Source organism: Equus przewalskii, chromosome 1, assembly GCF_037783145.1.
Source record: "Equus przewalskii isolate Varuska chromosome 1, EquPr2, whole genome shotgun sequence".
Taxonomy (NCBI): Eukaryota; Metazoa; Chordata; class Mammalia; order Perissodactyla; family Equidae; genus Equus; species Equus przewalskii.
In genome coordinates, this window is record NC_091831.1 from 90,938,217 (window position 1) to 90,965,577 (window position 27,361).

The 27,361-nt window shown below is 51.5% G+C and overlaps 1 protein-coding gene across 26 annotated transcripts in view; it reads right to left on the reverse strand.

The window, feature by feature from the left end:
- Nucleotides 1–27,361, reverse strand: part of ARNT2 (aryl hydrocarbon receptor nuclear translocator 2) — a 173,080-nt gene that overhangs the window by 111,738 nt on the left and 33,981 nt on the right. For 17 of the 26 annotated variants that reach the window (XR_011525316.1, XR_011525356.1, XR_011525361.1 and 14 more), the window contains 3 exons: nt 19,690–19,804; nt 12,359–12,406; nt 2,219–2,432 (listed from right to left, as the gene is read on the reverse strand). Coding sequence is in view for 15 of the 26 variants with exons in the window: in XM_070569822.1 (XP_070425923.1) it covers nt 2,219–2,432; nt 12,359–12,406; nt 19,690–19,804 (377 nt within the window). In the remaining 11 variants the exon portion in view is untranslated. The remainder of the gene's footprint in view (nt 1–2,218; nt 2,433–12,358; nt 12,407–19,689; nt 19,805–27,361) is intronic. The other 9 variants (XR_011525325.1, XR_011525369.1, XR_011525367.1 and 6 more) reach the window with 1 other exon arrangement.

The following is a 27,361-nucleotide window of genomic DNA, read 5'->3' on the forward strand; positions in this document are numbered from 1 at the left end:
TCCAGGTTTTCATGGTTTCATCCAGTCTGCAAGGGCTGTGGGAAGTTCTAATGGGACAGCCACACCCTCATCATGGACCTCTCTTTCCACCACCCTCCTCCCCAGTGTCTGTCTTCCCGAAGCACGTCACGAGTGACGAAGGTCCTGTGGCCTCGAGCCAGAACCAGCCATGCCTTCGCTCTCCAGTTAAACCAATGGGAAGACTCAAGAGCTCAGGTTTGGGAGTAAAAGGAGACCACCACCCACGGCCCTTTCACTTCGCTGTGCAACTTTGGGCACGTTACAAGCATCCTCAGCTTCCCTTTTTCCACGTGGTTTTTTTCAGCGAGATTTTGCAAGGTTAAATGAGATCCTGTGTGTGAAGGACTTAGTGAGGGCCTGGCACACAGTAGGCACTCAACCAACACAGTTGTTGTTATTTGTTGTTATCTTCAACAACAGGGACCCAAAAGGGAAAAATGGAGAGGACTCGTATGCGTGCACCACTGTCTTCTCTCTTTACTCCACTTTCTTAATCCTTAGCCCCTTAAGCATAAAGAGATTAATTTCAAATTCTGACCCAGCAGGATTTCTGTAAGGATTAAAGAAATGTAGATAAAAAGGTTTTCACTGACCCTAGCAGTGAGGGGGTGCTTGCTACGTTTCTGTCTGGTGACCTACAGCCATCCATCCCTAATTACCCTCCCAGCCCCACGGGACACATTCTGCTCCACTGCCTTCCTCATGCAACACCACATTCACACAAAGTGGGAGACACCACTGGGCTCCTTTCTAGAGAGGTGGAAATGAGGTGGCACCTGTGTCCTGAACCACACACCCCATGTCGGCCCAGCGATGGTGGCCCCACAGCCTCTTCCTTACACCTGCGGGCTGAGGTCCCACGTGGCCACTGGGATGGTTAGAATGCGGATGGAGTAGGTCAAGTCCTTCTGAAATGTCTGCCACACAACAGGCGGTAATAAAGGCTAGCTCCTCTTTCCTCGTTCTTTTTCTGGGCCTAGCTTCCCTGACACGAGCAGACTGCCAGCTCCAGCGGAATAGACGGTTCTGCCTCTCGACAGGCCTTCCTCACTCCTGCCTCTGAGGCTCGCTCACTACTTTCAGGTTGCATCTCCCCTTTCTGGGCATGTTCTGGGGCTCCTTCGCAGACTGCCAGGGCTGTTTCTCTCTGCGAAGTCCCCGACCACACCAGGCCACTCCTGCTCCCTTTCGTTTTGGCTACACTCTCCGTGCCTCGTAAAACACTCCATCACCTTGAGGACCCAACACGCTACACACTTTCCACTCCCCAGCTGCATCGCCTGACAGCCACATCACTTTCCTCCCTCAGCCTGCCTCACCAGACAAAGTGCCATCAAATCCATCATCTCATCTGTTTTGCAGAAGCCCTCAGAGTCAGGAAGGCAAAAAGCTCATGTTCGTTTCAGAGAGGAGCCAGCTGAAGCTTGGAGCATTTGCTGATCGGCCCTACGACCAGCACGTGGAAGAACAAGAACTCATAACACGGGCCTTTGGGCTCACGTAAAAATTTATGAAACACTAACCAACTCTCCAAAGACTAGCGCAGCTGGTAAAAATATGGATCTGTGGTCCAACAAACCTGGCTGTGTCCCACTGTTCCACTTCCTGTGTTTAACTCCTGGCTCCCCTACGAAGCAGTGGCTGACTGGGTGAATTGCTGACACTTTCAAAGCCTCAACTTCCTCACTGACAAAGCAGGGATGAATAACAGAATAAGGAGCGGGCGAAATACCGCATGAAAGGATATGACTCCGCCCAGACACACAGCAAAGGCTGTGAAGTGCTGGTTATCATGACCCTTGTCTCTGTTATTGCTACAACTGCCACTACCATTTCCGAGATGACAATCGCAACTGCCATTCCAGCACACAAGAGCGGTGTTTTCCACCGACTCTTTCCTGTGTCAGCACGGAAGCACACTGTTCAGATTCACCTTGTTCAGAGCATATTTTTTGAGTGATGCCTTATTAAGATGTACGGGAAATACAAAAGCAAGGATGCAAAGGTGGGACAAACGCCCCCTTGAAGAGAGTTTCCTGGGGAAGAGGGGAAAGAAAACTTCTTGATTTCGTCCCTTCCTCCACCTGGAACCCCGCGCCCCATCGCTCATCTCATCTTGGAGATGCTGTTCTTTTCTCCCTTCCAAGAATGACACGATCGGGGGAGAAAGGACCACAGACGAGTGAGGAACAGGTACCTGCTCCGTTAGGAAGGAAGGCTTGTAGGCGCCGTCCGTGGACTTGTTCCCTGTGCCCCTCATGGACTTCATGTGTGACACGGCCATGCGGAGGATGGTGAGCTTGTCCGGCTTTCGGGCCAGCGCACTGCACGTGGGGACCATGTCGGAGAGCTCCGTGATGTACTGTGTCATCTTGTTCCGCCGGCGCCGTTCGATCTCACTGTGATTCTCTCTTCCCGAAAGCACGAGATCGGGGGTGGGGGGCGGGAGAGAGAAACATCAGACCGGGGTTTACCGTCTAACAGGATAAAACCACCTGCCCTTGACACCAAGCGACCAAGAAACAGGCCCCAAAGAAGCAATGGAGGCTTCTGGGTCGGCCGCTACCCGGCGTTTTTTGCTGGGAATCCTCAGCGAGCTTTCGTGTCTGTGTGCGGGGAGCAGATGGCTCAGTCTTATCCCTAAAGCCGCCCTAAAATCTTCTAACTGTTCCCGTGAACCTGAGCACTTTTCAACAAGCACAAAGAATTATGACATCATCCTTCAGCCGTCTAAAGTCAACGCAACAGGCTTTCCGGGTGCACCCACGAGTCCGCACACGGTGGGTGTGTCCACACACACGCACACACGCACACTGAAGGTGGCTACTGTCTGATGGGCATGTGGCTTACTCTGACCCTACAGTATAGACTTGCCGTTCCCTGTGTTGCTAAGTAGACAGCAATGCCACAGATTTGCTTTACGTAAAGCTGTGAACAAGCCTTTCTTCGACACCCAACACATTTTCTCCAGCGCAATAACACAACAGGTGCATCTCTGGCTCATGAAACAAATGCCAATTAATAAAAAGCACTGTGAGGACTCACTGAGGTTAATGTCTGTGACATGTGAAGGTGACAAACTAGCAGAGGGGACAATAGAATGTTTCCATCTCGGGATGGTTACCTTAGGCTTGAAAGAGAGTGACAGTGGACTCAGTTCAGCGACACTAAGACCAAACTGTTTCTTGGGATAAAAGAACTGTCTACAAATAGCCCACAGGTCTGTTGTAGGATTTAGGGTTTCTCTGGGGCTCCAAGTATGAGAATGACACCAACAGCAAGAAAGGGACAACCTCAGGCCAGGCTGCCCCTCGACCCTGCAGGGATTAATTGGGCTGACACCCCACACGCCTGGGCTGGGGACAGACTGACACGATGAATCATGTGGAAGTCACATGTGAACACGCACCTCGGGAAGCTGCCCTGGGGGCCCAGCGAGCACCTCCTACGCTAAGACCACTGAGTCGGGCTCTGCGAGGGGTTCGCCGGCACAGAGAGACAAGGAAAGTTGGCTCCAATGAGCAAGCATGGGGAGTTAACTAGGAAGATAAAACATCAGTTTGTATAGTGGAAATGAAGGCAGAATATGATGAAATGCCCCAAAAGGAAAGTAAAAACCACAGGAGACAGCGAGAGAGGAGGAGAAGGTGGTCCTGGGGGGACAGGGCTGGAAAGGCAGGGGAGGAGCTGGGAGGGAGCTGGGCCAGGCCAGCAGCAGTGACGGAGGTGTGCTCTGGGACCACGACCAGCAGGATCAAAGAAAGGCCTGGCATTGGGACCATGAGCCTGAGAAGTGGGGACAGAGTTGACAGAGAGAAAGCTGCCATGGAGGCCAGGCTGTGGACAGGGCCTGGATCTTCCACGCCCCTGTGGCTGGCTCCTGAGAGAGGTTCCGAGGAGGGCGAGCCTTGCTGGGAGGGAGAAGGAAAGACAGGCTGAGGCCAGCGAGGGGATTCTGCCCTGGTGCTCTCCTCACCCTAAAGTGGGAGCCCTTTGGAGCTGGCAGATGGACAGATGGTGGGAACTTCCAGAGGCAGGAGAGTGGGCTCGCTCCACGGGGCCAGGACACCCCCGGGCAGGGAAGGATGCCCGTGGTTTAGGAGGAATGGCCCTCCCGGGCAGGGCTTTGTGGGGAGAAAAAAGGTCCCCAGAGGAGAAGGGGTGGGGGCACTCACAGAGAGAGAGGGGAAAGTTTAGTCAGGGGATTCCTGCGTGCTCCAGTGAGTTGTTCTTCTCTCTCTCCATGATTCCAAAGCAGAGAAGAAGCCATGGCAGCCCACCCAGAACTGGGTCTTCATCAACATCCCTCCACCCATGCCCTCTGTCAGGAGCCTGTCACAGGATGCTGTGCAGGTGCCGGCCCATGGGCACCTGGGGGAAGGCCTGGGGGAGCCTGCCAGGCGCCTTCCCCCACCTTGCCCGCTCGCAAGGCATCAAGGCAGAGAGGGAGGGAGGCGTGTGCAGAGAGCGCTGCCTGGGGCTGCGGTGGGGGTAAGATATGAGGCAGGAACACTGGCCACTCACGGACGGGATATTCACGATGCAGGACGCGGGGTGTCCACCCCACACGCTGCACACTCCTGCCAGGGGCTCCTGGACACGCTTTCCTCCCATCTCCTGCTCACAGCAACTCCCGAAGGCCACCTCATTCATGCCACCTGGAGTCTAACTTCCAATGTCCCGAGTCAGGACCCACTTGTCCCCACTTATCCCAACAGACGCTCAGTTACTTGACCTCTTGGCATCACAGGAATGTGCTGTCCACACCTACTTGTCTTCAATTCAGCATGCACCAAATTGCTTCTTCCCCCCAAATGCTGTCTGCATCAAATCTCGTGAATCCCCTGATTATCCTCCACCTTCTCCACGCCCACTGCCCACAGCGGCTGGCGCCACCTTCCAGCTGGTCACCAACAGCCTCCCCAGGGGCCTTTCTCCAGTCTCGTCTCCCTCCAGGCCGGTCTGCATGCTGTGGCCAGACTGATATCTGCAGAAATGCACACCTTCCCATCCATCCTTCAGGGGTGCCCCCACACCCCTGAGGAGCCGAGGCCACACCCACAGCTGGTTACCACGGCGACAGCTCCACGCAGGACCAGGGCGCACCTGCTTCTGACACGTTTTCCCAAAGAGCTTGTATCCGATCCTCATAGACCGTCTCCCTTTATAAACATTTGCGGGGGGGGGGCGGTGCGGAGAACGTTCTTCGTGAAGTTCTTAGAGATCTAAAGCAATGTTAGGACCGTGCTCGATAAACCCAATTCGTGAGACGAGGTGGGTGAGGAAGACATTAGGGCGACTGTTTAAAAACCGACTGTGGTCACTGACGAGTCTAGAAAACGCCCCAACCATTTCATGAACTAAGACTGAAAGAGTTACCAGCAGAATGGCACAATGACTTACAGCTGTCAGTTACCCGGCAACGACATTTGATAAACAGGCGAGCACAGCTACTGGATTCATTAAAACATACAAGAATGTATAGTTCCACTGTAAAGACTTCATGGAGGCGAGGGAGAGGAAAAAGGCCATCTTGCGACAGCAGAAGGACACCTCCAGGACCACACCTGCTGGGCCAAGGCCATGGCCTCCACAGGGCGGGGGGCGATTTGGGGTCTGCTGGGAGCGAGCCTGTGAACTCGGCATCGAGCTGTGCGTGCCGCACGTGCTTACTGGGGGTCGAGTAACATCACTAAAGGAACGAGCCCTATAAACATGGGTGCAGGAGCAATGATTCCTGGGGATGCAGGCAGAGCTGTCGGCTTCAAAGACACCTCCGCTGGCCCAGGAGGACCCAGAGCTTGGCCCCAGGGACACGGCTGTGGATATCAAGAGCAAGAAAGAGGAGGCATGACTTCACACTGACTTGGGTTTCTTTTCCAACTCTGCTCCAAAGGGGGACCTGCTAAGTTTAGTTTAATCGGAGGATGAGGTACAAATCCATCTCGATTAAAACACAAAAAAGGAGAGTTTTGCAAAATCTCAGTAAAGACCGCCCTTAAACTCTGAGGATGGCAGCTATGTCTCCCACATCCGGCAGGAAGGGGACCACGGACCCAGCATGGGGCAGACTGGGGCTGTGGTCTCCCCATCACTGGAGACCTGAGATGCCTGGGATGCAGGGTGGGTCTGGGTGCTGGGCTGGGGGCCGGGGGGGGACAGATGACTCACAGACCAGCAAGGCAACAGAAAGCGGGCAGGCGAGGACAGAGCCCTGTCCTCCATGGGGTCAGGAGAGGATGCTGTGAGAGAGAATCTCCAGGAAGCTGAGGGCCCCGAGACCCTACAAGCCCCTGGCAGCCCCAGCTGAGAGGAGGTGCGGGGCACACCTGTGTCCCTCCCATTGCCTCTCCTTGCTCACGTCGCTGTGACCAGCTGTGAGCACCCAGAGGCGGCAGGTGGGCCGACGTCGTCACCGTCACGGACACGGCCAGGCCAGTCTCCAGCCTGGGCGCCCACAGGGTTAGGCTCCAAACCTGGGAAGCCACAGTCCCATCTCAAGGCCAGCAGAACAGCGACTCGGGTCACACAGGGACCGTTTGCATGGCAGCCGTGCTACAGACGGGACCAAGGCCACACTTGTCCATGACACCTCGGCTTCCAGTGCCACCTCCTGACCAACCACTGTGGCCTCAAGGACAGCCCTGCCTGAGACAGTGGACGCCTGCCCCTCCACGTGGATGCGCTCCACCGGGCCGCCACCCTCACGCCCTCAGGCTCTGCTCCTCTCCCCGATGGCATCCGAAAGGAAGGCTGCTCACCTCGAGGTCCTTCCTTTCCAGAGCTCACACAGGGATAACGTCCACTCTCAGACAACTCACCAAACTGGACACACCCTAGATGACTGCACAGATGGACGAGGCTTTCCGTCTGCAGCTCCTGACTCGATCAAGGTCTGCAGGACTTCTCATGCACGAGAAGCGTCCATCCCTTCTCACCCTACCACGGGTTTTCCTCCAAGAGCTGACCGGTGAGGGGGCAGTCAGAAGGTAGGAAGAGACCCATCTAAAACTAAACTCCTTAGGGATTTGAACGCTCAAGGCTAGCCTGTGCCAAGGTCTACCCAACTTCTCTGTAATGCTTCTCTGGTTCCTAAGAGGCAGGGGGGAAGAAACTGGAACTGCTGGCATTGCTCATCTTGGGACTTTACTCCACAGTGTCAGAAGGGCTCAGCTGAAATTCTGCCTTAAAGAGACCTTGCAAGGGCATCCGGGGTGTCCCACACGTGACTGCTAAGACGAGGTCGAACAAAAAAGAGGGATCCTTGCTCCCTCCTGGGCATCCTCTGTGCATCAGAAGTACCTAGAGCATCTTCCCACCTAGAAACAAAATGCCCAGCTCCCCAGACTAAGATGCACTGACCAAGAATTTTGGGAAACGACAGCCCTCTTCTCTTTCTGCCTGGAAAGACCCTCTGCAGGACACAGCCACCTTGCACATTTCCCCTTATCAACAGAGGTCTGATCATCCCACCTATGAACAAAAGAGGGAGGGAAGTTCAGATGGAAAGACGAAAACTAGAACATAATCACAACCTAGGAAGCCAGAAAAAAATGCACCCAAGCATAAATGTCACACAAAATCAAGAGGAAATATCACACAAAATCAAATTGGACGTGATGAAAAACAAAAGGCCAGTTCTGTGGCAGCTTTACTTTTACAAAATGTTAGAGGTTGACTGGCTAAACCCTGCAAAACATAAGGGAGAACCGTGGACTGGTGCCGCTGGGTGCTATCTGTAGCACCCAACAGCACCAGGGAACAGGTGAGAGTCCCAATGACGTGACGATGGGACCTCAGGAAGGTCACATAGAGCCGCCCATCGAAGGGTGGGAGAAAGTGATAAACCCCATCAACAGGGCTTGCGATTGCAAGCTTAAGGACACCCACGCACTGCAGCTGAGTTCACACTCAGAGACGTGGGAGCTCCTTGCAAGTTCTTGTGGGTCTTTTCCAAGACGGCGCAGAATGATCGAAACACGGCGAAAATCAGGATGGCGACACACAGCGACAAGAATTAAAGGTTTGGGAGTGAATACTCGCTTGTTCCTAACACAGAAAATATTTGTCTTAGTCATGTTTCCGTTGCTGTTTTAACGAGATATCACACACTTGCACATGCATGTGTACAGACACGTATGTAAGTCACGTGAAGAGCACGGTGTGTATCTCTGACTCTGTTGATGACAGCTCTGGGATGTCAGGTGCCCCAGCTATGAAACAATATTCAAGATGTCACTGTCCCCAGCTGCCAGCACAGGAAGAAATCCTGGAACTCTGTCACATGTCAACCCAGGGGGTTGTTAAGATGCTCTGAACTGCTCAGGGTGATTGGAGGGTCTCTGGCTTCTCCTCGCGTGCGGGGCAGGACAGGCATCACCTCCAGGAGGACCAGGGCCATCCACACAGGGGCACCAGAGAGGCTCATGCTGGGCCCCCTGGAGGAGGGCCCGGCTCACTGTCAGCTGCCAGGGAGGTGCATCTTCGGAGAAACACTTTCTGGTGCGTAACCAGTTTTCCTGGAGATGGAGAGCTCACCACCATCTGCTGTTGGGATGGGCAACTTGAAAATGGAAATCCCAAGAGGCGGTTGTGAGGTCAAGTGCTGTCAAGAGGAGGCCCAGCCTAGGAGGAAAGGCCGGCTCTGCATCCTCGTTCCTCCTCTGACACTCATGCCATCTGTCTCTGCTACCCTCTGGGCTCCCTGCCACTGTCACCCAGGGACACCCATGCAGACACCGGGACTCAGCGCCAGCGAGAGGTGGCACACCCCACCCCTCGGTCTCCTTGCCTCCTCTTCTCCAACGGCCTCCCCTCTTCCACCGGACCTCAGCCAACCTCTCCCACAGCTACAACCTCCCACTGTTTGCACACAACTTCTTGCTCCTCCAGCTTTCCCTAACTCCCACAGAATCAGAACTATCCTTCGACCACATTCCCACTTTCAGTTCCTGGCCTCCTCCACTTGCCCGCGGTGGCCAGAGGCCAATGGTGTGGCTGAGACAGACGTCTGGGACGACCCGGGTTGGATTCAAAGGAAGCTAGCAGAAGGAGGGGATGTAGAAACTCTAGACTCCACTTGAAATTGGGGACCACAAACCTGAGGTGGGGCCCTCTGTATTAAAGTACCGCATCCCTTCATTTTCGCTCACGTTATCAGCCCTCGCTCCTTCCTGGCTCCTGGCCTTACTTGATTCCCTCTGTAGCTGGACCTATAGCTTGGTCTCCTCAACTGACCTCTTCCCAGCATCAACCGCCTCACCTGTGGCTGTGGAGCCCGCATTCTCCTGGATCCAACCAGCTGGAGGAAAACTACACACTAATACACCTCGCACTTACGGTCCACAATCTCAAGGGGTCCAAAGTTTCCACATTCCTTCCTTGTGTTAGCCTGCTCATCTTCAACCCAGGGGTGTCCCAAACTTCTCCCCGAGGCACGTGACTAACCCTCTGCCCCAAGAGCACGCAGCCCCACCTCCTACTTACCCTGGGAGTAGACCCTGTCAGAACAGATCCCTCCACGGCCCCCCCGCCTGCAGCTGCACACTTAGCCACCTCTGCAGCTCCTCTTGTCCGCCTCCGAGAACGGGCGGCCCGCCTGCTGGGCTTGGATCTGTCCCTCCCCTTCCCCACTCTCCTGCACCCACCTCGCCCCACCACTTCAGAGTCTCCCAAATCTCTGGCTAGACTCACTCTTTCCCTCCCCTCATGGATGTGCTTACATTCTTCCCATCCTTCAAATGGACTCCTTCCCTGAGCACCAAAGGCCTTCATCCCTTTTTATCCACATCCAAGCTGCACACAGAGTCGTCCCCACTTGTCTCCTGGTCAACCCTCAGCCACTGCCCCTCTGCCCCCCAGGCTGACAGTGGCTTTGTGTGAGAGAAGAGAAACGTCCAGTGTCCTGAGAGCCATGTCCTATGCGTCACAGCCCCTAGAGCAGCCCAGGTGTTTGTGTGTGCACACATGTGCACGTGTGTGAGTTCACACACGTATGTGCATGCACACGTGTGATCAGGCGGCAGTGAGCAGCTCCACGTTCGCTACATTGTTCTGTCTGAGGCCTGCCATGATAAGGCAGGAACCAAGCCAAACTGGCCATGATTTGCCTCTCAGGTGATGGTGACCATGTTTCCCAGATGGAAAGCTGAGACATGAGGTGTGACGACAGGCAGGACATTTGGATTTGGGACCACCCTCAAGGAAAGCTGGTTGAACAAACACAGGAGCACAGAAACCATGGCACAGCCCCTGGGCCAGGTTCTGAGTCTACAAACCACGCTGGGTGCTGGGCCGCGCCTCAGCCGCCCTCCCTTCCAGGGCCTCCCCCGGGGGCTTCTCTGGGCTGACCATGAGCAGAGCAGCAGGAAACAGAAGCAGCCCCAAGGTGGACCATGCACACCACTGGCCGGAGACAGTGTGAAGAGACTCCGAGCCCCTCCCCTGGACAGCAGCCAGCCACCAGCAAAGTGGACAAGCCAAGGGCAGACTCAGTCGTCTCCCCAGCTGTGAGCAGCTCAGATGCACCCACCAGCAGAAGGTCCGTCAACAACCCTACTGTCATAGAGTAAGTGGCCCTGGGCTCCTACGAACTCAACCCTATAAGGACCAGCATATGTGGAGGCACGTCCTCTCTCTCTTGTTTTCAACGTGTGGGGAAAAGTACAGTCAGAGAAACCTGGGTCTGAACTCTGTGTGCAAAGGCTGACTCACGGACCGGCTTATGAGATAGCTGCCAGAGTCTAGGGTTTCTGTGTCTTAATGATGGGACCTAACACAATGAGCTTTCTGTAACCCCACACTGTTATTTCATCACTGACGCTGATCTTCAATGTGGAACAAATGTCACTCCTCATCTCTCTTCCTCTTTTGGTTCTGAGACCCCAGGAAGCGTCATTTCCTGAGGTCAACGTGGTACGGAATGTTATCTCAAGGAGAGTTCTGATCCAGAGAAATCAAAAGTCACCGTTTCCTTATAAAAGGAGGTGGTGGGAGGCAAGAGCAGACTAGGACAGGGAGACCCGTGCCCTTATTTCCCAGACCAGCTCCATTTCAGGAACAAAGTGCTCCCCGCTATCAACACTTACCCTAAGCAAGTGGTGAACGCCCAAGCTGGGGTTCCGTGTGCACCAAGGAAAAGAACAATAAACCCTCTGTTGTTGAAACTCCTTTCTTGCTTTGATCAGGAAATCCAGGGTCATGAGAGATGAAAATATCTCCACCTCCGCTCCGCCACCTCAGCTGAAGCTGAAGCGGGAGGCGCAAGGACAAGTCCTCAGACAGACAGTGCGTCAAATGACAAGCTGTGGACCTGGAGACTCTGGGGAGCTCTGGACTAGGAACCAGATGCACGTTCCTCTTGGATTTAGGGGAAAGTGTGCTCAATTCACAACCACAACAGGACCAAAAATAACTGTTGTGGGGATGCGCAGATGGGGGTGCCAGTGGGCCCGGGGCTCAATATAGATGTGGTTCTTCTAGAAACTTTGAAAATAACTGAGGCTGTCAATCCAAACTGTGGACTGTGGATACCGGAGAAAGGTACCTGTCACCTGTGGCAGGTCTTCAAGTTCATCGACGACCGAGAATTGGGAATGCCTGGATGATGGGGAGGAATGTCAAGGCGGGCCCTTCCATAAGTCAACTGAGCTCACCGGGGCATTTTGCTAAGAGTGATGGAATGATTTGTGACTTTCTCTCAACATTGCCCAACTTCCTACTATAACTTAAACCAAACCAAACTGAAAAAAAAAATAAATAAAGAGCCATGGGTAGGGCCTGCCTTATCCCTCAAGTACATAATATATATAGCACCACTGGCCCCCACGATCCTATATCCTTTTTGTGAGGTGGTCTGTACTCAGGGGAGCCCCACAGAGCCCAGTTAAAGATGCTGTCACATGGCCAGTGAGCGACACAGGTCTTAGGAACTCAAAGTCCAGTTTTATACTCTGCATCCAGAGCTGACCCACTCAGGTTTCTTATATTTTTCCTTATTTCCCATGGTAGAAAAAGAGGCCTTATCTTGATTATTTTTTCTAAACCTGAACCCTAGGGCTGTCTTTTTGAAAGAGGTGCATTAAAATTGGCAATCACTGTTTAATTAAAAAGCCGAGAGAGTTAATAACTTTTGATCGTCTAGGCTGGGATATGGCAGGGCTGCTCACAGCTACCTGTCACTGGGCCAAACACCTGCACAGAAGGAAGGACAATAAGGGGGTCACACTATAGCAATGGCTTTTTCAATGACAAAAGACATTTAAAGCCCTGTGCATTCCAATAAAGGGATGGTTGGCTATCGATTTCTTCAAATTTGAAGAACATAAAGTAAACTCACCTCGAAAATTTGCTGGGACCCTCACCATCTTCATCATCAAAGTCCATTCTGAAAAGTCAAGACGACAAGTGAGCGTTCATTATAGGCAGAACACTTAACCAGGGACACGAGCTGTTGGCATAGAGGGGGCTTTATTTGGTCAGATTGCTGCCCAATGGTCCCAACCCTTGGCAGTGCAAAAAACGGTATCTCGACAGTCATCAAACAGGTTTGGGATGAGAAAAGGCAAAATGAAAGCTTACAGTAGGAGCATCATTGATTATATGATTGGGAACTTGTCAAAGTGCTGGAGGCTGAGCTTGTCCCCCTGGAGCCCCGGACAGGCTGCCGATGGATTGCTCAGGTTGCGTCGGGAAGGCCAGTATGCCTGTCTCCTCCATCTTTGGGGACACCCGCTCCCCTCCACATTGTTTATTCCACATCGAGACTTCCTTTTTAACTGTATTTTGTGGTATCTTAGACTAAAAAAGCTCAACGGGTTTTGAAAACAGGAAGTTTTAAGGGTGATAAAGGGATTTTGAGGAAAAGAAGACACTACTGGTTGTGTTATGTGAGAACTTCGCTGGTCTATATGAGTCAAAGTGAAAAGGGCATTTAAGGCCATTATCCTATAAAGTCCAGGCCTAAATAAATGGATGTGGAGGGAGAAACAATTGCTTGGAGCCTAAGCTGCTGCAAGTGGCCGTCCGCTTGTTGTCAAAACTCACCAAATAAACACAGATCCCCACTTCACTGGGCCTCTCAGTGTAAACATAACACAAAAAGTCGTGATAGATATTGGTTTAACATCCCAAACTCTCAAAGAACCAATCCTGTGATGTCAATTAACGTCATCCCTGAAGACCTGAGGGCAGAGGGGGTCCTTGATCAGCACAAAGTGCACCCAGAGTCTTCGGGAGCAAAATGAGAGACAGCACAGCTGTCTTGGCTCTCCTGCACATTTAGGGGGAGCGGGCTTCCTTGGGGAGACTGTGTCAGAGCCGCTGCATTCCCCATCCTGTTCTTAGTGGGATGGATGGATGAAGTGAGGCACAGTTCCCACGGACTCCAAGCAGATGGCAGGCCAGCCTGCCCGGCAGCCAGTACTGAGGAGTCCCCGGGTCGGAGCAGCTCGACACAAGAACGGAGTGTCACTGAGAGACCAAGTAACAGACGCCAGAGCTGCTGGCCTCACCGGGAACGTGGTCTCCAGCCCCGGCTCTGAGGGTGGGGCTCAGTGGGTAACGGGAGACCCGGGGAAGGCACAGAACCTGGACCAGGAGATGGCCTGGAGGGGCATAGGAATAGCTGTTCCTGCAGGAGCACATCCGAGAGACCCCTGGGGAGATAAGCCACATTCTCTGGGCGTCTGGGTAACCTGGGGGCCTTGGGACTGGGACGAGATAGTGCAAGGGAGCATTTTCTTTTAGAAAGCGGTGTCATTTGTTTGCTTCTGTTTTGTTTTATGTGCCGAGCAGCCAGAGTTCTAATCTGGGCATCCGTCTGTTTGGGACGACCTGTGGGATCCACTGCTAACTCTGAATGCCTGATTTCCAGACACAGGGCTGCACTAGCTGCTGGGAACAGAAGAACAAAAGGAGTTAGATAATATGGGGGTAGATGACGGTCATGATAACGGAAATACCTATGCACAGAGAGAAGGGGGAGGGTGGGGAGAAAGGCGATAAGAAAGGGAAAGTGGAGTTAACAGATACAGACATGCCACCAGGAGACACAGACAGGCAGCCCCACGGTGCACTCTGGGCAACCTGGCACCAGGCAGCAGCTGCAGAGTCGTCCATGTGGCGGGAAAATGGGGGCCGAATGCATGACTTTCTAAATGCAGAAAAGCCATCAATGTTCTGTGTAATCAGTAAGCCGTCACCTCACCTTTCCCAAAAATCACATCTGGGAGATACCTCCAGAAATACCCCTACCATCCCGGCTGGGCGTTCTGCAGAGCCGCAGAACCACACCGCCACCCAGCGTTCATCACAGGAAACAGCAACTGTGCTGTTGGCATCGCGTGACTTAACACTCCTGGGCTGTCAAAAACATCTCAGTGTTAAGAAAAAGAAATCGCATTTCCAAAATTCCGATGGATTTATGCAAGCATTTAGCAAAACCTCAAGTGGGTGTGAGAGGCACAGTTATCTTTAAAATGCCTTTTAGCCCAAGTTGATATGAACGTGATAATCTGGCTCCTGCAAGAAGTAATTTATTAGTCAGCCCTCCGTCCTCAGCCTGCACAATCTTTGGGGTCTTTAGGGTGACTGATCATCCTGATTTTCCCGGACTGTGGGGATTTCTGGAAACCAGGACTTCAGTGCTAAAACTGGAAAAGTCCCAGGCGAACCAAAATGGTTGGTCACCCTAGTTTTCATAAGGACAGATCTGTTCTTTACCCAAGACCCTCGTGGAGCAGACAAGTGGGAATGTCAGCCACACGGTAAGTGGTCCTTGCTTGGGCCAGGTGAGCCCGGTCGAGCAGAGGGTATAAGGGACAGCCCTGCTCTGGTGCCAGGGTTTCCTGAATTCAGCTGGGAACCTGAGGACCTGGATTTGTCTGTGAAAAATTAGGGACCATGCAACTGCCTCCCTACCTTCGAAGGTGTGTGGTCACGCGTGGCAGCAACCAGATTTAGTAACTTGGAAAAGCATGAAGTGGGAAGGGGGTGAACCGAGGAGAAAAACTGGGATAGAAACGATTGTTCGAATCCTCAGGATAATTCACCCAACCCCAAAACCCTCCCTGCTCACCAGCAACAGAGAAAAACACACCTCCTGAGGACACAAGGTCCTTCAGAGCAGCCTTGCCAGGACCTGCCTAGGGGTCTCTGTCACCAGGTCAATTCTCTACTTTAAATCTGACTGTAATAGCTACGCTTACGGCTCCTGCGATAAACACCCCAGGTAAAGCATCCTTTGTTTTACATCTTTTATGTGTCTCTATTATACTGGAGCATCTGGATACCAAAGGAGAGAGATCAGAGTATGACTTTTAAGTCCTATTGCATTCACTTTAAAGAATTCGGTACAATAAGTGGATGGTGTAAGAGTCTTCAAAAGGTGGGCTGAAAATGTACTTTACCTCACTTTCCTGTCAACGAGCACGAGGTCTTACCTGGATAGAAAGCCGTGAAAGGCATTTCTGAGCTTGCACTAGCTCAGAGTGATATGACTCTCCCTAACAGTGATTGTGTAATCACAACAACGCTTCATTGAATGTGAGTCACCAAGCGGAATTCACTCACGCTCTTCTGAGAAAAGATGAAAGGCCGAGTCAGCAGGGCTGGTCCTGGGGCGGCAGGAGCCACCATGGGCCGGCCTGCAGCTTCGCTAACAAGAAGTGAGTGAGCTGGGTGCCGGCAGTTGGTCTTCCTTCCGAGTCTGGACCATCCGGCCGGCCGAGGCCACAGCCATGGTAGTGTGTAAATGCTAGCATGTGCAACGCCCGCTTGTGGTCGTACACCTTCATTTCACCACACTGTCAGAGGGAGACGCTGGCCTATGGCGGCATACAATTGGGAAGTCGTTTTCCTCAATGATGATATCTTATTTGCCTCCAAGGCACTGGGAAGGGACTGGTCCATCTCTGCCCTCAACGTCCAACCTCCATCCCCAAAGGGCTGGCTTTGGGGGTGGGCACAGAGCCTGTCTCATTGTGCTGCTACCCCCAACTTTAGAACCCCTGAGTGCACCCTGTGGAAGCCCCCCACCCCTTGCCACCCCATCGGGGTGGTCTCCACGGAAACGCGGTTCAGGTGACTCACTTCGGCTCATTCCTCCCACATGCTGAATCACTTTCCGAAGAATCTGAAACTCCTGAACCTTCACCTTGTGTCCCAACCACCAGCAGCGCTCGCAGCTGGTTGAGAGGCTTCCTGGGGACGGCGGTCAGGGAAGTGGAAGAACGTGCTGCCCGAAAGATCAACAGTGGCTGGGCCAGGCACGCGGCCACAGGATCCAAAACCCGAGAGGGGTCAGTCCTACTTGGCTTCGAAACACTAGGGCGGGGTGGGTGGTGACCCTGGGAATCTGGGACACTTCCCTCCACCAGAATAACCAGGTCAGGGAGGGAAGACCTGGGCAAGGAACAGGGGGCGCCAAGAAGGTCCTTGACTCTTGCCGTTTCCCCTCTCCCACCACCCCAACCCCTTCTCTCTTCTCTCCCTCCCTCCCTGTGTCTCTCCGACTGTGCCCCACTACTCTCGGACAGAAGGAGGTGGAACGACACTGCCAGTGATGGGGAGAGCAAGGATGACACCCCTGGTCCAGTGCGGGGCCCTGCCATGGGGTCACCTGCTTCCTCATGAGGGTGACTGCATCAGGGTCTTCTTCGTGCTTAGCTAAGTGTTTGGGCTGTGGTCAGAGGGGTGCTGTCAAGAGAGTCCAGCACAGCGGTGGCCTCAGTCACAGAATTTTAGCAAAACATGTAAAAATGCCAGATGCAAGAATTACTATGGAGACAGCCCTGTGATAAACGAATGCAAAGCAATAGGATATATCAGAGGATATGAGGAAGCCGTTTGGGTTAAAACTAATTCTGCCTGACCTTGTTTTTCCACAAGGGCCTGGTGTGGTGTGCTGAGCGTGCATTGTACATCTTCTTTAAGCATTCACAATGTCCCAAAGCCAAGAATGATGCCCTTAGAGAGAGGGATGTGGCTTCCCCCATATCAGCATTTGTCTAAGGACAAGCATCTTTTCCTGGAAACTGAGGATTAATTACCAACCTGCTGTGCTCACCTTGTGACCACTGACCTGCTGTGCTAACTAAGCATCTCATGACTATTGTAAAAGGGACATTCCTGTCACGTGTGATGTCTGCTCTTTGTTCCAAGATGGTACATAACCACTCTGGACACCCCACTTCTTCGGTGCCCTTCCTTCCGTGGGGAAGGCAGGCCCCGGGCTAGTCCTCAGTCCTGGATCATAATAAACTCACCCCAGTTTTGATTTATAGATTGATTATGGATTGTTTGCATTGACACCTGTAGATATAGAGGTTTCCCTGCTTAGACACCGAGGATGGATCCTGAGGTCGGTGGAAGGAACCGTGCATGTTTGCTCCCTCCCTCGCACGGGGAACAGGAAGCAGGCACAGGGGCTCCAAGAACGAGGACAACGGAGGACCAGCCTTTAGGGGAGGCAGTGCTCCCGCCCGCAGTCTTCATCCTCCTTCCTCTCTTGCTTCCTTTTTTGATGTTTTGCTTCCTTGGCTCTGCGTGGAGCTGAAGTCTGGGCCCTCTCAGCCAGCTGCGGTCCCTGTCTGCCTCCAGGGCCGTGCCATGTGTGATTGACAGGAACAGGGGCAGCCTGAAGGGCTGCAGAAGGAGCCGGAGCCCAGGGGCCAGCCATCAGCTGGGAGAGCAAGCGGCGGGCATGGTCTGGACACTGGGCTAGGGCCAGGAGCATGGAGGCCAAGGAGGAAGGAAGCCCAGTTCACACAGCCCAGCTCTGAGCAGAGCACAGGCCCACACGCAGCAGAGTCCTCGAGAACTCCCAGCACAGAGAGGGCTTCTTGCCTGCAAATGCTGGGCTGGGCCTGAGCATTTGTGCCTGTGTGCAGCCCACCTCCCCATCAGAGTCCTGTGCTGGCCTCTTTTCAGAAAGGACGAGGCAAGCGATGGGGCTCTGTGCCCCGGGAATGGAAGGCAGAGAGCACAAACATTTAAAATAATTTTAAAAGCCCGGGAATCCTTTTTAAAAAAAATCAGTAGGTTGATATGTTGACAGCAATGCGTTCCTTTAGCAACCCAGACTCCACTGAGCGTAGTGGCTGGTTAGCAAGAATAGCGGTTAAAATAAGAGGGCTGTGTTTGCAATAAGCCCCAGAAGCCGGCTGCATCTTTATTACAAAGTTGTTCTGAGGCATTTTGCCCCAGGCACCAACTCTGTTCCAACAGCTCTGCTGGTCCCGCTGTAAAGATGATGGCAGTTGTGATGGAGAAGTGGTTGCATCCGTGCCTTGGGAGTGAGTGCACTGAATCAAGGGAAACTGGCGTAATCAGTGAGTTCAGTTTCTCAGCCTTTTTTTTTCTTTTTTCCTTTTTTTTTGGTCAGGAAGAGTGGCAACAATGATCTGTTGCCAATCTTCCTCTTTTTGCTTAAGGAAGATTGTCCCTGAGCAGCTGTGCCAATCTTTCTCTACTTTGTGTGTGGGACACTGCCACAGCATGGCTGACGAGTGGCGTGTAGGTCTGCGCCCAGGATCTGAACCTGCAAATGCCAGGCTGCCAAAGCAGAGTGTGCGAACTTAACCACGAACTTGCCATGGGGCCGGCCCCTCTCAGCCTTTTTAACTCTCTCAATAATTGTCAAACTCTTTGCTCCTCCTTTAAAGACTGCACTACACACACGACAGTCTTTCTACAATCTAAAATTATAATGCTGAATACACTTTTTCATCCTACCCACACTCCATTCCAGTTCCTGAAGTGTACCTGCCCCCCACCCCCACCCCCTTGAAGAATCACACTGGTTGAGAGAAAGTCTCAGGTTCTGACGCTGGACCACTTGCACCCACGCCTGCCCTGCAGGCCTGGGGCTATGAGAAGCGTGTTCCGCCATCAATGGATACCCGTGTCCCAGGGGAGCCCTGTGCTATCAGAAATCACATTAATAGGACAAATTGATTCTACTCCATGAGAAACTTTATCAACTATTTCATTGAAAATAAAATTGGTTCAATGGGGGAAAGGGGTTGGGTGATACACTGAGTCTGAGAACGTCAGTGATGTTTTTCCTATGGGAATTTTTCTTGGATGGTTGGTTTTTCGGGTCTACGCATGGCTACCGACACTATGCATCATGAGGAGATGCGGTTTTTGGTTCCATCAGCTCAAGAGCGACGGTCTTTCTGGTCCCACCAGAACTTATCACTATAATAACTTTCCTCGTGGGGCAGCAAACAATGCAGGCTGCCCAGCCTTTAGGCACTGGGCTAGAGCCTATCCTTTGAAAGGAATTCCTGCACATGGCCCAACAAAGCCGGGCAGCCCTAAGAAAGGGCGGTGTTGTGGGTGGGGTGCAATCAGAGCCCAGGCTGGGGATGGTGAGCCCCGCCCTCCCCTCCCCCGGAGACAGGCCCAAGCACGGCCCAGCAGGATCACAGAGCGTGTTCCCACCACGAGGACAAGCAAACAGAAGTCCCCAGCTGGGTGCCGAGGCCTGAAACACTTAGAGGCAAATCACATGCATAGTTAGGCATCTTGCAAATTCTAAACAGGATGCAAACTGCTGAGCTTTATTCTCCAGGAGGAGGAGGGACGATATTTTCCTAACAGGTCAAGAGTGTTGTTGCTCAACATGTATTAGGCCCAATTCCTGGAAACGCCGAGGTCGCTTACCCGGAACGCCGCTTTCCTCCACGGGCAGGCATGGCCCCAGCCATCCTCACCTGGCCACTGGCCGCCATGGGGGCGACGGGCAATGCCACTGATCCGGGGATGTCTGAAGCCATCTCTGGAATTCAGCAAAGACAAGAGGTTCTGTCAATGCCAGAAATGCCAGGAACAAGCAAGAAAATTGTCCAATGGTACTGAGGGCACTTCCTGGGAGGAGAGCCCAAGGACCTGTGTCCCGGGGCTGCCCTGCCATTGTCACTACCTGACTCAGGTGAGCCCTTCCCCTCTGGGCTCTGCCTTTCTCCTCTGGAACAGGATACCCCTGGGCAGTGCACCCATATTTAGTTTAGAGGGTAAAAAACAGTATAGCTTAGCAGCTTTCAGAAGGGACTCCCGTCTCCTGGTCACCTGCAGGCAGGTACGATGTCCAGGAATCCAGGCACATGGCTAAAGCCTGAGGGAAAGAGCCACTGCTGGTCCCCACTGCTGGTACCCACACGGAGAAAACCCAGTTAGAGTCAGGAGAGTCAATCCCCTGCAGCAGGGGCCGCCGATGCTCTGCGCTCATCCTGGGCATTTGTGTTCAAGCAGAAAGGCTGCTCCCCCCCTAAATTTGCCCTGAGCACCCTGCATACAGAGCCCTGTGTGGCCACTCCATTCATGATGAGCTCAGTGAGGTCCAGGGGCCTTAAAGGCATCAACCCAGGCCTCACAGGGAGCCAGTGTGGGCTCCAGTCCAAAGTGCCCTGGCTCTCCACGGCCAGGCCTTTCCAGGAACAAACACTAATTTAAAGAATAAGAAGGTCTGTTACTAGACAGGAGTATCTTTCCTGGGCATCATTATCACGTATATTATTCCTTATGAGCTAGACATGTTTGGAAGCTTGTAAAGGCAATGTTACACATCCCTAACGTCAAAGAAAGTACACAGGTACTGAGTTTCTCCTTCCCACTTTGTGGGGGTTCCTGACCTTGGACACCCTGTCCTCAGACCATCAAATGGCAAGATCAGTACTGGAGTGGCCTCCACGATTCTGTTTATTGTTCTTGGGGAAAGACTTGCACAGAGCTCGCCTTTCTCAGCGCCACTTTTCCCCAGGGCCGAAGGCAAAGCAACAGTCCACAAAGACATATTTCAAAAAGACAGTTTGGGGTAAATACGGGAATCGGGAACAAATGCCCAGGGATGTCGGTGGCGCTCAGATGGTGCAGGTTTCTGCTCTCTGCCTCCTTCCAGAAACCACGCAGCATCTGACAGCTGCCCCACAGTTACATCCAAAGACAGTGTGTTTAATAAACACATTCTAAGGCCAACTTGAACTATTCCACTCAAATTTTTGAAGAATTTTACAATAATAAACAAAATCTTAATTTAGCTACTCCACTATCTTCACAAAAATTTGAGAGCTTCTACAGTTTCTGTTTTTATCCAAGATACGCATTAAAAAGGACTCAAGAAAAAATCCCTTTCTTAAAGTAATGCTCTCCCTTTAGACAATTACTGTGCTGCATTTGTGACCACGAGACCGTATTAACAGTGATGACCTCAGGACCTTATCATCTGCCTGCGTCTGATAAGACATCTGTATTTTTTTTCTGAAATGAAGGCTAACGCATGTCAAGTACATTAAGTCCCAAAACAAAGGGTGGATCATGGCTAGCGCAAACATGGATGGCAACAGAAGTCACCACCTGCCAAAATGAGCCCCAGAGAGCAACAGGCCCTGAAGGTTCTCCAAGAAAAGCGTCCCGTAGTCTAACAAGTTAGGGAAAAACCACACACTCAGCCCCTCTCTTGGAGATCCCAATGTCCACTAACGACATACTGAGCAGCCCCAAATGAGGAAGTTTGTCTAACTTTGGTCAACCCAGCATATCATAAAGGGCTCTAATCGTGGAAACTGTTAAAATTTACTCTCTGCACAGCTAATGTTCCACGCGACACTAGTTTAAGCATTTGAAAGCCAACAGCCCCCTCCCTCCTTCGAGATGAGGAAATGTCAGGCTGGAAGAGATCTCAGTCACAGTCTGCAAACCTCGAAAGGTCCCTGCCTTCCCCTGTCCCAATTCCCTCCTGCTCAGAGCAGGGACATGGGAAGAAGGAAGTGACAAATGGAAGGCAATGCGTAGTCAGGGAAAAACGATATTTGTTCAACTTTATTTTGGGAACCCCAAAATATCAATTGTTTCTGTAATACAAGTTACAGAAGTTAAAGCTGCATAGCACCTTGGCTACGGGGCAAGGGTTGGGGAACAACGAAAGTCTGGTCCCTTGCTCACATGGATGGAGGAGGGATGTAAGGAGAAAGGGATGAAGTGACTTTGCACAGGTGCTGAGAGTCGACCCGGGGCCAGGCTGGGGCAAGCCAGTCTTGATGTCACGTCTGATGCTGCTCCCCTGGCTGTTCCCCGTGGTTAAGTGTCGTCCGCCCAGAGAAAGGGCCAGCTTTGTGAGGCAGGCCCACAACCAGCCTGCCTCCACCAGACCCCACCAGGCACATCCTGGGGCTCTCTGAGCTGGGTGCCAGATGACAGGTGGACACTAGCAGCTTCTACCATGGAGAAGTTGCACACTTCATGTGGGTGACATGGCGGATACGCTGAGAGAGCCACAGTCTTTACATGTGACCTGCCTGTGTCACAAAGCCAGTGCACTATGGGACAAGGGGAGGGGACAAGTGAGACTTATATGCAAATAAATCAACATAGTGTGAAAATGAGAGGCTCATATGGGTCACAAGCAACGACAGAAAGACGTGGTTCACCACCTGCAGTGGCGACAGGAAGTGCCCCTTAAGAAGGCTTGTCCCATCTCAGTTCTATTTCTTCTTTTGCAAACTGCATTTGTACACCTTGTGCCCGTTTCTCTGCCGAGATTCAGAGCCTCCTTCTCATCTATTTGACCGATATCCTTTTATAATAAAGACAAGAGAGCTTTGTGATATTTTCTGAATAGCTTTCCAATATTTTTCCAATCTGTTGCTTGCTTCTCAGGTTGAAGGATTTTTTAATACTAGAGAAAGCTTTAAGAGGTGGAATTTTAAGAAGATGTATTGGTCAGCTCAGGCTGCCATAACAAAATACCACACAGTGGGTGGCTTACACAACAGGAATTTATTTTCTCTCAGTTTTGGGTCTGGGAAATCCAGCATGGAGGTGCCAGCCCACTCAGATCCTGGCAGGAAGCCTCTTCCTGGCTCACAGACAGCTGCCTTCTCTCCATGTGCTCACATTTTCTCTTCTTATAAGGCCACCAATCCTAGGGCACCACTCTTATGACCCCATTTCACCTTAATTACTCCTGTAAAGGCCTCATCTCCAAATACAGTCACATTTGGGGTTAGGGCTTCAATGCAGGAATTTTGGGGAGACATAATTCAGTCCATAGCAGAATTAAAGATCAATTGCCCCAACCTCATTCATTCAGGAGTCCTTCTTTTTCATCATAAAGTTGTTTGTTCTGTTTTTGTTTTTTTGCTGAGGAAGATTCACCCTGAGCTAACATTTTCCTCTATTTTTTGCTAATCTTCCTCTATTTTGTATAGGGGTCACTGCCACAGCATGGGCACCAATGAGTGGGGTAGGTCCACACTGGAGAACCGAACCAGGACTGCTGAAGCAGAGAGCACCAAACTGAACCACTATAGGCCATGGGGACAGACCCTTGTAAAGATTTTTTGATGCTCCCTCTATCCTATCTTCTATTCATACATAAAAAGGAGTCTGTTTCTAGAATATCAATTTCTTTGTCAATTATCTGGTTATCTATACTTGCTCTGGTATCACGCCACTGGAACATAATTAGTGATGAAAGTTTCTCTCACTACTCCTAGCTTTAAGAATTATCTTTGTTCTTCTTTCTGGCTTATTCTTCCATTTAAATTTTAGAATAATTTGATTAAGATACAAAATTTAACCTCCATTGGGAATTAATTGTATTATCTTGAACCTACAAGTTAATTTTGGGGAAAAGTAACATTTTTGAAATATTTAGAATTTTCACCCAAGAACTGACATATGCTTATAATTTACTCAAAAGTCCTCTTTAGCTCAATAAAGGTTTTCATTTTCATCATATAGGTCCCCAAAGTTTCTCATTCAGCTTATTTCTAGGTGCTTTGTGTTGTTACAATGATGTGATATTGTGACATTGTTTTCTGACTGGTTAGTCGCTATGAAGACAATTGTGTTGCAATAACTCTGTCATAAGTGCTATCAACTGATGTGACCAGCAGTTAAGGTAGGTCTTGCCCTCCCCCCCTCGCTGTTCTGTGTAAACTTTGCGTGCCCGGTTAAAGAGTTTCTAGGTCCATTATCGTGTGTCCTGACATTTCACCAAATTTTTTATTTGTTCTAACAATTTTTCATTAATTCTTCTGAATTTTCTAAGTTTACAAATCCTATGGACTACAAATAACAATACTATTTTCTCATTTCAAATAGTTAAACGTTTAATTTCTTTTTCATGTCTTATTTCATTGGCCAGAACTTCGAAAACAATATTCAGTAATAATGACCTACAATTGGGTAACGGAAAGACCATGGAGCTTGGCAGTCAAACATACCTGGTTTCAAATCGCGACTCCAACACTTCTTGGCAAGAAGAGGGAGGGGGCCACTCTAAGTCAAAATGTCATAATGACCTGCTTTGAAGGGTCATTTTAAAAATTAGAGACAATATATGTAAAGAGCCAAGCATAGTGCCCAGGGGGGAAAAACCACTAAAACACAATAAAAATTATGATTATGGCAATGATCAACAGCCTTGCTCGGTCGCTGAGTTTAACTGGAACGACCTGCTGCCTTAAGACGCGTATGCTTTGTGATGTCAAACAACTCTGCTTCTATCCCTAGTTTTTTAAGCTTTTTAAGGAACAGATGTCTCATTTTACCAAATGCCATTATGGTAACTAAAATAGCGTTTTAGATACCAAATAAACCAAATGGAAGATGCAATCAATGAGACTAAAATTCACTTTAATGGTTAAAGTTTTCTCTGATGTCTTTTAGGAGCCACCCCTTAATACATTCAAACAAAAAACACAGAAAACAGGTCTCTCTCCTCTGTCGTCTGTCCACATCCCCCAACGTGGTCAGCTGCAGCTTTCCTTACAAAAGTGACCACCCGCTCCCCAAATCTGGAAACTTCTCTATATGACTCAAATATATGAGAGCAAAGCTCCTGTGACGTCCACCAGGAGAGGTAGCCGGAGGAAGGCCACTCACAGGGTCCAACGGGAGGGTCTCTGAGATGGGGCCTCCTCAAACAGAGCAGAGAAGCCCCCACAGGAGGCTTTAGACAGGAGGCAGCCCTGTAAGCACATTGTTGATTCGCTCTGGGGTTTCTGAATTTTACTCTGAAAGGAAAAAAAGCGGATGCTGACCACTGATCCGTGCAGAGAACAAGTCACCTCAGATGCCTCCCGGGCGAGCATGCGGCCACAGTCACCCTGCCCTGGGGCGCACGCGAGCCCAGCTTTTCCAGAGGAAAACTCAGCAGCCTGCATCAAGAGACATACAATTTCCTGTGCATCACCGGATGGTCCTGAGAATGTGTGCACGCGTGTGTGTGTGTGTGTGTATTTATTACACGCACAGAAAAAGGCCGGAAGGCAGATATACAAACACCAATGTGTTAAACTTGGCTATTTCTGTGACAGGAATTATAGGTGAGTTTTATTTTTTGCTAAAAGCTCATTCTGTGTTTGAATGTACTAAGTCTTTTTCCAATGAACGTGTGTAAATTTAACGTTAATCTAATGATGTGTTAATTTAATGATCACAAGTAGAATAATAAATATTTTTAAAGGTTTCACATGGAAAACACAGTAGAAACATACATAGCCGGAGAACTAGAAGCAATGAGTGAATGAGACAAAGGAAGGGGAACCCTTTCAATAACAAAAGTGTCTCACAATAGAATGGATTGGCTTAATAATGACAATAAAAATCTTATATAAAATATTTACAGTATTTTTGTATAAACATAATAAGACACATTGGGTGCTGTGTTTGAGCCCTTCACCTGTGCCTTACATCCGTCTCACGAGATCGGCATCAAGTCAACCCATTTCACAGACAAGGGAACTTGGGCAGAGAGAGGTCAGAGCCCTGCCCCAGGCTGGGGCTGGAGAAGCGGCAGGGTGGGCTACTCTGTAGGGCGCCCGCCCCTCACGGCCCCTCCTGGTGCTCAGGCAGAGGCAAGGTGGCCAGCAGACACTCCCCGGGCCGACATTCTCAACCAGAGCCCCAGATGGAAGCCGTGTGCCGTGCAGGGAATGTGCGTGCTCTGGAGTCACTCCATCCAGCTGTGGGGTCCTGGGCAAGCTGCTTCTGCTCCCCAAGCCTCAGATCCCTCGTCTATAAAACCAGGAGAACACCCACATCACCCACAGTTACTGCGGGGACTAAGGAAGATGGCTGATTGAAGACACCTGGAAGAAGTCATTTTCCTTCTCCCATTTTACTTTCCCCCAAGAAAAGAAGGTTTCCTAAAGCAGACATTATGTGTGTGTGTGTGTGTGTGTGTGTGTTTACACAACCCTGGAGCAAACAATTTAACACCTCTGGGCCTCAGTCTTCTGCCTATAAAATGGGCACAAGAACAGGAAGCACCTCCGGAGGCTGTTCTGAGGACTCAGGAAGTTGGTGTCAGTGAAGCGCTGAGAACAGTGCCCAACCTCCACACCCACCATGTCCCCACAGGGCTTCACATGCACACACACACACACACACACACGTGTGCACACACCCCACCCTGGACCTGATAGGGATACAGCTCCTCCCTCGCTGACAACACGCTCTCGTCCCTGAGAGCTCCACCTGGGCAGGTGCACATGCGCCCATACCAGCCCTGGGGCCCCACAGCCCCACACGGCCCTCGGAGGGTTGACACAGGCCAGCAGGGAGCCGGAAAATGCTGGACAAGCCATCCATCCGCCCCCGACTCCAGCACCCTCTGGCCAGCCCAAGCGGACCCCGGCGAGGGGCTCAAGGGAAAGGAGAGCGAGGCCGTGGTCCTCCCCTGATCCCCACTTGGCTGAGGGCTGAATGCACACAAGGGAGAGGCGTCCAGAGAAGCACGAACGGGAGCACGTTCTCCCGACGGGACGCCCGCATCCCAAACTTCCAATCCACCTGGAAAGCAGGCTCTGCCATGTGTGCAAAGTCACCTGCTCCCCGGCGGGCCTCGCCTCGAGGTCTCCTCCTCCCATTCTCCCTTCCGCCCTCCATAGTCAGACCTTCGGCCCCGTCACCCACGAGAGAGCTGCCCCATCACAGGGCCCACATCTGGAGAAGGCAGACAGCCCCTTCCCTGCCCCCCGCCTTGTCGTGGGAGGCAGCTCCCCACTTCCTCATCCTGGGCTTCTCTCCTGGGTCTCCAGCTGCCACATCCCTCCCACCTTCTGAGTCTCCTTTGCCAGCTCCCCCGCCTCCCCCAGACCTCGAGCTTCCTGCTCTCCATCTATCTCCCCCCAGATGACGTCATCCAGGCACTTGGCCTCAATATCACTTCTCTGTTGATGATCCCCAAACCCAGTCACCGAGTCCTACCGTTACCCATGAAGTTCTCTCCATCCTCTGCTTCTGCCGCTGGCTGACCTCAGGACCTCTCTTGGTCTCCCTGCATCACCTCTTCTCTCTCCCATTCATTCTCCACATGGAAGCCAGATCT